The 12,739-nt window shown below is 38.1% G+C and overlaps 1 protein-coding gene across 1 annotated transcript in view; it reads left to right on the forward strand.

Annotated features, from left to right (window-relative positions):
* Positions 1 to 519: 519 nt before the first annotated feature.
* The window catches only part of LOC108677160 (UDP-N-acetylhexosamine pyrophosphorylase), a 23,437-nt gene continuing 11,217 nt past the window's right edge, over positions 520 to 12,739 (forward strand). The window contains exons 1-4 of the mRNA XM_047883124.1: positions 520 to 655; positions 7,778 to 7,845; positions 11,567 to 11,687; positions 12,582 to 12,720. Of these exons, the coding sequence (XP_047739080.1) occupies positions 11,569 to 11,687; positions 12,582 to 12,720 (258 nt within the window). The 5' untranslated portion in view covers positions 520 to 655; positions 7,778 to 7,845; positions 11,567 to 11,568. The remainder of the gene's footprint in view (positions 656 to 7,777; positions 7,846 to 11,566; positions 11,688 to 12,581; positions 12,721 to 12,739) is intronic.

A 12,739-nucleotide genomic window follows, 5' to 3' on the forward strand; every position in this document is an offset into this window, starting at 1 on the left:
ATTGTTCCTACCATTATTCCTTAACCAATTGATTTCTCCCGTGTTATTAATGGCATACCCTTCATCATTGACACGTGAATATCATCTACCTTTTTTGTTCACTTCCCTCTAATATAGATGATAAAATGTATAAATAAATTACCTATATAAATAAAATTGTATAGATAAAACTGTATTGGAAAATTTTTAATAAATTTATATAAATAAATTTATCATTGCTGTGTTTACAGCAATGATTTTAGTAAAGATTTGATTTAGAATATGTAAGCAAGATTCTTGGATTATCTGAATGAATTTTTTTGTAATGTTAACAGTTTTCATTACAATAATCATGCTTTTGTTTATGTTGACCAAACCATATTGTCATTACTGTTTGATATATACTAAAACACTTTTCATATGCTCATGGTTTAAAAGTAAAAAGAGCAAGCGTTGATAATGCTTTTTTATACCGTTACTCTTTGCGCTTGAACCATTGGTTAAGGTGTTTATTTAAAAATGTCAATTAATACATCAAAATGCATGTTGATGTTTTTGTTTACTATGCCAACAGGTCGAATTGTAGCTGCTGTGAGTTGAGGAAAGCTTCAGCATGTGTGATAGGATGGGGCAATGCAACTGTTGGTGAAAAACAATACTCCTGCAGTGGATGATGGTGAGTACAATAACTATAAAACACAGTTGGTGAAGGCATGAAATGGACTTTACTAGTATTACTTCATTCTACTATTTCTAAAATGAATATTTGGATAAATAAATTCAATCTCGAGGCATTTTCGAAGTTATTGTGTATCTACTTTACTTCAATGCAACACGATATTTTGTTTCTATGCTGAATTATTATTAGCCAAACAACTATATATAAGCCCCTTTTTTATAGCATGATTGTTTGTATAGACAGTCAATTTAATTTTTTTTTCATTGTGTGCCTTGTGTAAAATGAATGAACTATCCTTACAATTTTATTGAAATACTATCTCTTGAATGATACGGTAATATTGCACGTTCGAAGTTTAGTTGTCTTGTTGATATTTTTTATCGACATTTTCAAATGATTACGAAACATATCGCGTGGGACGCGCCTGTGTCGGCTGCTTATTTCAAAGAATTTTGCTAAGTGAAAACACAGCTTTTGTATGCACGATTTTATTGCACACTTATCGTGACACTTGTGACGAGATATGATTCATGTTCTTGGTATCATTTGAGAATCGGTTGCGCAAATATAAATGCATTCTAGCAAATTCCTAAGAAAAATTAGATTGTTGTTGTTTGCAGATGATACAAATGTTATGTCTGCATGCGGGAAATTTTCAAGTGAAGTTGAAATTCAAAACATAAAGTTGAATTTCACGTCACATTGAACGGCAATGAAATTTTCTTCCTGTTGCTGTACTTTCAAAACTCGCTTGCGTATGTAGCGGCATTTTTCTCGTCTCTGATTGGTAGGTTTTCCTCGAAAAGCCGTCAGTGATTGGCTGACGGAGTTACGAGAGCTTAACTATTTGTGATAGTACGGCGCCTGACGAGTAATGAGAACAAAATTTGAGAGCTCGTATTAATAATTACATAAACTAATAAATCAAAATTGGTATTACATAAACAACATTTGGAGCCTATAAACAACATTCGGTAGTAGCATTATCTTCTCGTAACTGTGATACTCATGTCATTTAGCTACAGTTTACGATATCAGTAATATAAGTGGCTGTGAAAGAGACTGAGTGGGAACGAACTACTTGCTGCTATAATAGTACAGCCATAATTCCGTCATGATAGCTTAAGCTGTGCAGTAAACGGTTTGTGTGGGCATCATGTTAGACACGTAGGTTTGCTAGTATCGTAATCACAATGTTCCTTGATCTTATCTTAAACCGATACAGGCGTTGGAAACAATGACATCTGACGTGTATTATTCCCGGAACTTGTTAGCCTGGCTCTTCCTTGTCAACAGCCCTTGATGCTTCATGATAGTTTCTTATTGGGAACGCGCATCGATTGAAAATGAGCTGATTTTCAGCACTTCAGCAAAAAATTACTTCGATATTATTTTATCTTTCTTGACTCAAATTGTTGTTGTAGGTCAAATTGTTGTTTTAATTTTGATAAACATTTATCGTCCATCCCATCTCAATTAGTATTGATTTTATTCGGCAGAACACATTACGGCCTATCATTTGCACATTTTACTCGTCCTTGCAGTCAACTTTGACTGCAAGGACGAGTAAAGTGTGCAAATGATAGGCCGTGATGTTGAAGCATTACTGTTTGAGCCAATGCTATGCATAGTATATTAACTATGCATAGCGTATTTCCTCTTGTATAAACTTCGACATCATGACCGTTTGACTATACTGTACTTGAAAGTTGTTTCGACAAATAATGACCAGCTATTAATTCATATTGCAGTTCTTGTAAAATTCACCATTTGTTGACAGACGATCGTATTTCAGTCACATAGAAAATCGGCAATCAACTTGGGTTGGCAATGAGGTATTTGAGTTTGACCGAACGTGTTCATAGGTGCCCGTTAAAGTGTCCTGTAGTGTAATGGAAGTCGCTTGACTTATGATCCGTTAATAAGTAACGTTCACTTTCATCTCTTGCTCATGTTTGCTCTTGCCCTATTGCACAAGTCTTGGCTTTCGACCTCTAACTATGTATGCGCTCTACACTCACAGAAATGAGTGAGACCTTATCCAAATAGCGATGCGTGCCCCTTTTCACTCTTGTGTGGGTCACTCTGACCCAGTTTGGGTTGAAAAAATGATGTATTTTTTTCTGAGTGTATGCTCGGTAAATCTATCGGTCCCAGTCCCAGATTTTCATCTGCTGCACGAGCTTAGATTCTTAGCCCCTGCCGTAACCTGTTGCAGATATAGAGGCTAAAAAAATTACTTCAACACGTCGGTATGCACTGAGCGCAATATCAGACTATGACCTTTGCGTAATAACATCGTGTTTTTTTCTTCAACTTCTCTACATGAGTTATACAAAATACATCAATTTAATTTTTAATTTCAATTAATTAATTAATTAAATTTCTAAAATTGTTTTACATTGCCTCTTTGCTGTCCTCTGTTTGGACCATCCTTGTGCTATAATTTAAATCAGAGCATTGATTTACGTTTTTTATATATTTGCTTTGCAAGCTGGATGAAAAGTTGCATTTTATTAATTAATGGTTTTATTAATATTTTGTTTCTTATAAATGAAAAAAACGGTCGATGCATGCTGCAATACCTGAAAATGAAACATTTATCTTACTGATTGTTGAATTCATTGTACCACGTCGATTAATTTTTTATCGTTGACAGGCGTTAAGCCGAGCGGCGGCCGATGAAGATGTGTGATAGATTCCTTGCATTTTAATGTTCGTCATATTAAGTTTTATGATGATATCATGCATGTTCCGGCCTGTCAAGTACTGCATTATGTGATCAACTTATCTGTTAACGCGTCTGACGTCAATCTAGCCCCGCTGTTCTAGGTGTTTAGTCGATATCATTGATTTATTAAACGCATATGACGAGTAGAAATCCTGAGTAACTTAAATTTACTCATATAAAAAGATTTTACAATAAATGTTAACTACTTTGGCTAATTGATTGTGTTTTTGCATTGTATCAAATTGTGGACTCGTGTTTTAGAAATAAGCTATTTTTTCAAGACATGTTGTATTCGCCACTTCAACTATTCAAGAAGTTGTAAAACACAAATGAGTGAATTGAAATTCTACTGCCGTATATTGCTATATAGGATTTCAAATATTTATTCCTTTGTGGCTTGACTTACTGACTACTTTTAGTTGGTGTTAAGCCTTAGGTTTGAAGGATTAATCGGTAGTATGATTTTAGGAGGATTTATGTGATAGAATAGAATAGAAGTGTCGGCAGTGAAGAAATAGGCCCATGGCCTGTTGCCGATTCTTGAATTTTTCGTGACTTGATTCACAAGGGATCCGGCCTTTGGAACCCGATCTTTCCATAGCTGACGATTGATTGAGATAGCTGCTGCACTTATTGCCTGGTCCGTAATTTGCTAGGCATTTTAACACTGAACATATGCTCCTGCATAGCTTCGTCTGACCTCTATATAGGGTGTTAAAGGTTCGGCGCCTGTATTATGTTCTTTTTAGCTGTGAATCAATTAGTTGGGTAGCAATCGCGCGGTTTACGTCATTGCCACAATATAAATTTAGATAACAATACCTACGGTTAGTAATAATATTGCAGAAAATAGACTTACTTTACCGACGTACGAAATAAGCTTCGTTGTTTATAAAACGGACACCTTATGCTATTAAAGAAATTGTAACGGAAATTGCGACTGCTGGTTGAAATTCACGGTGGTCACTTATTAACACGCATACATAAGATTTTTCTCGTACCTGATAAGGAATATTTGACGTAGTGTCAATTCTCTGATAACGGAATTAAAGTGTTTAATTTTTTGTGACAATTTGGACGGTTGAGTGCGATGACGTTACTTGCTATCTGAACAATCAGATCTCAGGCTGCCTCGTGTATATTTTGAATCAATCTCTGGATATTAGTTGGATGTGACCCAATAAATTACGTTCGTTGTTGATGGATTATTTTTTTCATTGCTGTCACGGCTGCTTCTGAATACCGACTTGCATATATTTATGGAATGCATCGCTTATGAGGAGGAAATTCAGTGACCACTTGAAAATAATCTGAAAATTTTTCTATGTTGATTACCTATACAATATACCAATATACATCTAGTACTAATAGCAACCTGTTATTGATAAACTATGTATATAGTAACACAATACTGAAATTGTTTGACAGTTGACTTAGTTACTTGTGCCTCGGGCGCTCCAGGAAACGGCTGGGCCGGAGCGCGGCAATTCTGTAAGTCCAGGAGTTGACATTTCGTTGCGTATCAAGGACGTAAGATGTCCACGTCTTGCCTCTCGTGTACTGTTAGAAAATGAGGATTTCCTTGAGAAAACGAGATTTTTCTCAGGCCACGTTTCCTGCATGGCCATCGCCCTTTGTTTCTAAACGAGCGCTGCGCGTCGTGGATTTGCGAGGTGTACCAGAGCTTATTTTGGAGTCTAAAGTTGGTTAGCGAACAATTCAACTCTCTATTGCATGCTTGTGTGTACCACCCATCCTATGTGATACTATCCATCTCATTCGTAACTGTCCATCTCACTCGTGACTGTCCATCTCATTCGTGACTGTCCATCTCATTCGTAACTGTCCATCTCATTCGTAACTGTTCATCTCATTCGTAACTGTTCATCTCATTCGTGACTGTCCATCTCATTCGTTACTGTCCATTTCATTCGTTACTGTCCATCTCATTCGTATCTGTCCATCTCATTCGTTACTGTCCATCTCATTCGTATCTGTCCATCTCATTCGTTACTGTCCATCTCATTCGTGACTGTCCATCTCATTCGTGACTGTCCATCTCATTCGTGACTGTCCATCTCATACGTAACTGTCCATCTCATTCGTGACTGTCCATCTCATTCGCTACTGTACATCTCATTCGAACTGTCCATCTCATTCGTGACTGTCCATCTCATTCGTGACTGTCCATCTCATTCGTGACTGTCCATCTCATTCGTGACTGTCCATCTCATGACTGTCCATCTCATTCGTGACTGTCCATCTCATTCGCTACTGTACATCTCATTCGAACTGTCCATCTCATTCGTGACTGTCCATCTCATTCGTTACATCCCATCTCATTCGCCACTGTCCATCTCATTCGCCACTGTCCATCTCATGAAACTGTCTGCTGGCCGCCGTCACGCTTGTCCCGTTAATGTTTATCGACCGTCGCGATTGACAGACAAGTAACGCCGCTGCCGTTACCTGGACAGACGGAAGCTGATGCTCGTGTCTTGATCTAAAGTTCAAATGATCTGGAACTTGAATGCAACTGGTGCGATTCCCTGCGCCCAGCGTTACGCTCTTGAAATTTTTCATACCTGCGTGCTGCGGGCACTGCATACCGTGACTCAAGATGTCCGCTTGATGTTCTTTTAGTCTTAGCCAGATTTAATAATGGAAAACCCGTACATTAAATTGGAATTTTATTCTTTGTTTCTTATAAAATGGTTTGGTATTTATTTTTATGTGGGAAAAATTAACAGGGAGAAATCGCTTGTTGAAACACGAAAGTCTGTTTCATTCACCACGAAACTATTCTGATAGCCGACTAAATATAATTTAGCACAGCCCTTCAAGGCTTACAAATTCAAGGTTGAAGATACTTTTTAGGGTTTTAACTTTTAGGGTTTTGAGGTTTAAGACATTTGTTCTTATAAATTATGTTTGTTGCTTCGAAATTAATCTCAAATTCTTTATACAACTGCTGACGTGAGCTCGTGGCGGCTTAGATTGAGTGACCTTACCTTTGTTTGCATTCGTTATGCGAATTTAACGCGTACATACATGTTCCATTCAGTCAACATGACTCAGTAATTTTCCCCACTATCTTTGTAAAGTTCTACGCATAAGAACATATTCCTCGACTATATTTGATTTTTTCAGTCAAATTGAGAAAATGCGGATAGGTGGTAACCGGAAGCGTTGCAGCATTTGAAGGCCCTGTTGAGAGTCCGTATTTAGGTTGAAACCCTTCAAATTCTGTCCATTTTCCCCCTTTTATCTAATTTTTTAAACCGATTATCAGGAATTTGATAAGGATAATATCTATGTTTTTTATCGGTCTCGGGAGACCTTGTGCATTTTTGGCCGATAGTCTGTACGCGAAACGATAAAGTCAAGTTCGGGCCAGACCGTTGCTCAGTATCGCGCTGACTGTCGTCAAGGTGGGTTGTGTGGTGTTGCGGTGTGCTATTCGTCACTTGTGATTTATGCTTTACTATACGGCGGATATTTAGAGTATAGTACTTCTTGATTAATGTTGTGATTATTTTTCTTCTGTGATTGTTCTTTGTATTGAAAAGAACCAGATTGATCGTTCCCGGTGATAGTCAAAGCAAAATATGGTCATTCCCCTGTATGTTAGTATAATGTCTAAATATTAATGATTTGAGCATCTTCAGAAGTCATTTGAAGCAAAATTTTAGAAGTGCATCTCCGTGAATGATTAGCACCATCCACCTCCTAATTAAAAAAGAGATAACGCGCCTACCTTATCATTATTTATATTAATGATATAAAGTAGTTTCAAAAATTCTAAATATTCTTATTTATAATTTACATGCAAAATATATGAATTTCTAATAAGGCTTCAGGATTGCTCCTTATCAGCCCTCAAAATGTAGCGACTCTGACTTCAAAGTCAGAGTCGCCGCCGTCCTATACTGGCCTGACCTCTACTAGTGTTCAAAATATATTCTGCTTTTATTATTTCCCTTTATTATCGCAATATACTGATGTACTTTGTTTTATGTTCATTGTAAACTGGCTCCATTATGATTGTAGTGTTCCAAAAAGTTGTTCCAATCCGCTAATCCATGTTTTAATATACGTATATCTCACTTCTTACATTATATCAATGTCACCCGTAAGTACGGTATTCAAATTGTACAAAATTTAACCTATCAGAATAAACCTATAGTACCCCTTTTATTTCGTATTGATGCATGTATATTGTATAATCAAGAGAGGGTAAATTAAAACGACTATAATGAATAATCTTCGATAATTGGAAACATTAACTAGACGAAGTAATTTTCTCTAATTAGGCGACAACTATCTGAACGTATCTATAGGGTAATTAATATAATATTTCTCAGTTACCATAATGTTTCTCTGTACAGGTTTGTGTGGCTCTGACTGCCTTACGCTCATCTCTGTGTCATCTCTGCTCACCTGCACTCTTGTATTGGTGAGTGCCTATTTATGTTTCGTAATTCTGACACAATCACGGGGAGTTAGTTTATTATGGTGGGAAACGACTACTTTGATACAATTAGTATAAATCTTTCATTCGGAGGCAAACTATTCACTTCTACTAAAATTATAAATTCGACTCTAATGATACAAGTCTCAAATCCTGTGCAACGGGTAACAACGTTTCACTGGTTGATATGAAATTTCTAGAGAAGTATGCAAACCTTCATTATGTGGAGATTACTTCATATCTCGTAATGCGCGTATGATACGAGTTTAGCGACAAAAATTTGACCCATGCTGGCGTTTTGACATCGCCGTGTCGCCACGTGATCCAGCGTAGCAAGAGAGTTGAAAGGCGAGTGAGTGAAAGGTGAAGCTTACTTACAGGACACCAACATGTCTTGTTTTTAAGATATTGCGTGAGCCTGAGACGAAAATTTCGACATCGTGAACCTTGCGGCCAAGTGGTGTTTCGCTATGGAAATAAATTTGTTTTTGCCATGATTTCGTAGTGTACGCACATCGTGAACGTGAAGACAAAAGTTTCGCGATCAAAGATAACACGACCAGTCGACCCCACAAAAACTTTTGAAAAGTAAGCCCTCTAGCTGCTTAATATCATAGTCACTTATTGATTAGTATTTTTTCTACGTCTAATGTCAAACAATGATCATTAGTCACACGTGATTGAATCATTGCTTCGTGGCATTTGTGAGCTGTCTATTTGAGCTTAATGTTGTCGTGCATGGGGATAACATGAGATAAGGTGTTATTACATACCGTCTGAGATATGCCGTGACATTTTAATCCAGTCTTGACGCGTGTCCGATAATGAAGCTGAGAGGAGTTATGGTGGATGAGAGGCGGGTGGAGTGCATGCACTGTAGAACCTTGACCCTTGACTATCTCGCCTGGGGTCATCCCAACCCCCGCTTCGAAGGGGAGAAGGGATTAGGGTCGGAGACTGCACTGGGTGCCTGTCTGGACATGCTGGAAAGTTACAGTGGGAGCGTCGTTTCAGGTTAACGAGTGTGAATTGTTTCGTAATTTCAATTGACGTGTTAGTGATGCTCGTATCTTTTTCTGGGCTGAGCTTCACATCGCGAGAAGGATCGTTAATTGCATTTAAGAGAAATTTCAATACCTATATTGAAGTAAGTTTTTTGAATTTCTTTTCATGAATTGTTTATCGAGAATTTGTGACCACATGTACTCGTATCTTGTCTACGGGCTATCGCTCCATGACTCTATATAAGCTGACCTCCATCACCACGTTCCTCTTTTATGCTTGTGTCAGGGCCGGCGACTGACGTGCGATTTGGTGCGTGCCATGTGAATTTTTTTCGAGTGTACCTCCAACTGATACCCGCATTTTGGATCAAAAAGTTGTAAAATAAATCCTTAATCAGAATATTGGTGAGTTTTGGTGGCGTAACTCTTCAGAGTTTCACAAAAATGTGTCCTCGCTGCATCTTCAGAAAAGCTATTTCTTTCCATTTTCTAAATGGTTTACGTGAAGTTATTCAATAACACTATTGGAACTGTTGATGGCTTTATTGTATTAAAGAAAAAAGTATATAAATATTAATCTGTTCGTGAATCTTCGTGAGCTCTCCAACTGTGCGCGTGCTGGTAACTCTGTTCTACGTTACCCTAACCTAATACCTGGACCCATGGTGGCATTAGAAACCAGTTTATTTCGATTCCTTGATCTATTCCAGCATTTTATTCGATTTCTATTATGTTTGATAATGCTGGTATCTATGATACTTTACTGGTCTACTCTCAGTTAGGCGAGTCTTGTTCACATGATAACCTTTACGTGGACGACCTTCACTCGCTGCTATTTAGGCCTGCAATGTCGTTGTTGCTGTTCTTTGTGTGGCTACTTCCCCTGTTGTTGTCTACTTGCGACTGTTGCTGCTTTTGCTGCTGCTCAAGATTGAGTTGTCAATGTTGCGGTTTTTGCTGTTGCAGACAATAGTGTTGTAGGTGTTGCTGTTTTTGCTGTTGCTGGCAATAGGATTGTAGGTGTTGCTGTTTTTGCTGTTGCTGACGATAGATGTTGTCAATGTTGCTGTTTTTGCTGTTGTAGACGATTGGGTTGTCGGTGTGGGTGTTAATGACGTTGCTGACAATTGGGTTGCAAATGTTTTTTGTTTGGCTGACGCTTGCACAGTGTAGGTATATCTGGTGTTAAGACAGTTTATTATTCGAATTCGTAAAACTTCTGTTCTATGTTCATTAATTAAAGATTAAATCCTAACACGTTTCGAAGACTCGGGCAAAATGAGATTAAGCGCAGTTAGTATTGTTTTGCGGGCTTGGTATTTTAACTTCAATGACTGATTTAAGTACATTGCTTTAACTTACGTCTCGTGATCCCGTTACTATTGTCCTATCGGCTTCTTGTGGTATGGGTAGGCTGATGAACGGCTGCTCCTGCTTTCGTAGTGTACACGCAGCTGTAAATTCAGTTGTTCGTCTTCCATATGGCCGTGAGCTTCATTTGCGTCTCGCACATCTGTCGTGTGAATGCTCAATGCAGGTGTGACTTTTTTTAGGACAAGTGCAGATTTCGCGCAGATGCTACGTAGGTTCTGGTGCTAATGATTTTTTTAGTTCATCAACGTCAGCCAGTTTTGTTGTAAGTTTTCTTCTTGTCGAACTAAAAAAAAAACAGAAGTTGAAACTTTGAGTTACAAACAATAGACAAAGTAAAAAAAACAGGCCCGGATTTGTTTTCAAACCTATCGATTTACAATGAAGAATTTCTTCTTGTTATGTGTTATAGTTGAGTCTCGTTCACAGTAGTTTCTGAGTATATGCTCCTCACAATGTATGTACAACACTCTATACCTACAAAGATAATAGACCATAATATAGTACCTAGTTTCAACGCCCTCTATCAACGTGTATTGATTTTATCCGCGAAAATATATCCGTCTGAATGAAATATAATAATTGCTATGATTTAAATTTCGATTGCTTTTGTCGTAGGGATACTGGTTTTAAATAGTTTAGATTCATGTGATGCATTCATGTCGAAAACAGCCCTCAGATTATTAGCCCTCAGATCTGGAATGATGAAATAGTTTTGTCTTTTAGATGTATTTGAAAGCTTTAAAGCTAAGGAATAGCGGAGCATATGCTGTTTGTCGCAATCATTGTGTGCGTTTAGTTCATTTAAATAATTGGACGATTCAATATTCACATTTTGTATTATCTTTCATATCCTACCTTGTAAAAAATGTTGAGCTGGGCACGTCTGTTCCTAAAATGCGTAGCAATACTTCAGTATTTTGTGGCTGAAACTTTGCTTCCATGAATGTATCCAGAAACATGCTAGCTGTTACTGCGGTGTAACCAATTGCAGGCCGACTATTGTGTAATTTTTATTAATTGGGGTTATCGTATGGTACCAAAATATATTTAGAAGTGGGATAGCTTGGTAGTGTCCTCGCGTACCAGCTATCAAAGTGAGATTGTTAACTGTAAAATGCCACAATGTACTGTAATTTAAAGTAATTTGGTAAATTGTAAAGTGCCACCGCGTACTGTATTTTAGAGTGGACTGGCTAACACGCAATTAAGTAGTATTGTATTTTAAAGCGAGTTGATAGACTGCATAGTGACACAAAGTACAATATTTTAAAGTGTGTTTAGTGTATGGCGCCACCACGTACTGTACATTAATGCGGGTGTTTTTACAGCGATGTCTCCGCCTTCCGAATTGCTGAAGCGCCTGCAGGAGTACGGCCAGGAGCACCTCCTGCAGCACCTGCACCTCCTGCAGCCTGCGCAGGCCAAGCGATATCTCTCCGACCTTAATGAGTTAGTCCTTATCACTCATTAGTGAGTCCTTATCACTCATTAGTGAGTCTTATCACTCATTAGCGAGTCGTGATCACTCATTAGCTAGTGAGTCGTGATTATTCATTATCATTAGTGACTGATCATTAATGATCCTCAGTGAGCGAGTCGTGATTCTCCATTAATGAGTTATCAAAAACGAGCATTTAGGATAATTAATGAGTGATTCGTGATAGCCACGTCTTTAGTATAGCACCAATTGCGAGAAATTTCTCAGTGGAACTGGAATGTTTTGTGGGAAATGCTTGATTGGTTACGAGTGTCGTGTATTACCTATTCTATGTCATCAGATGTGTTCATGGTGGATTGAGTGAAGAATTTATTAATAGTAATGACTACTCTTGAAAGTTGATTGAAAATTCCTCATAACTCAGGCAACTTGTGTGAGATGTGAGTCTAATTAGGTTCCCGAGAGTGTCTGGTCTCGTGCAGTGGCTTGAGTAGCAATGTAGGCTTGCTTTCTCTGTCTTTACACTTAAATATTTGCCTTCTTGCTTTAGTACTACTCAAAGAAAAAATTCCGCGCAGTTGAAGTTAATGATGAATGCAAAATTTAATCTTTATTGACTTTCGTCCTTCTGGTCGAGTTAGAACTCGAATACGGTAACATATATCTAAACATTGAATGGAATCAATTTCTTAAATATTAATCAATAATTTTCATTCAGTATTTATTAAGTTGAAGGATATACTTTGACTTTACAGGCTGGACCTGGGCGAAGTATGTGGGTACTTGAGGAGCCTGAATGGCTTGTGGCGGCGAGCCCATGGCCTATATCTTTTCGAAATTTAAATATTAATTTATAATTTTCATTTATTATTAATGAATTTGACGGACAAATTGTTACTTTACAGGCTGGACCTGGGCGAAGTATGTGGGTACTTCTCGCGCACGACGGCCGCGCTCAACGAGGACGACGAGCGCAAACTGGACGAGCGCATGCAGCCCATCCCAGCCAGCCTGCACGGCGCCGTCACGCGCACACCTCTCGAGGTGTCTCTTATACACATCT

The sequence above is a fragment of the Hyalella azteca genome, unplaced genomic scaffold, assembly GCF_000764305.2.
Source record: "Hyalella azteca isolate HAZT.00-mixed unplaced genomic scaffold, Hazt_2.0.2 contig12068, whole genome shotgun sequence".
Lineage (NCBI taxonomy): Eukaryota > Metazoa > Arthropoda > Malacostraca > Amphipoda > Hyalellidae > Hyalella > Hyalella azteca.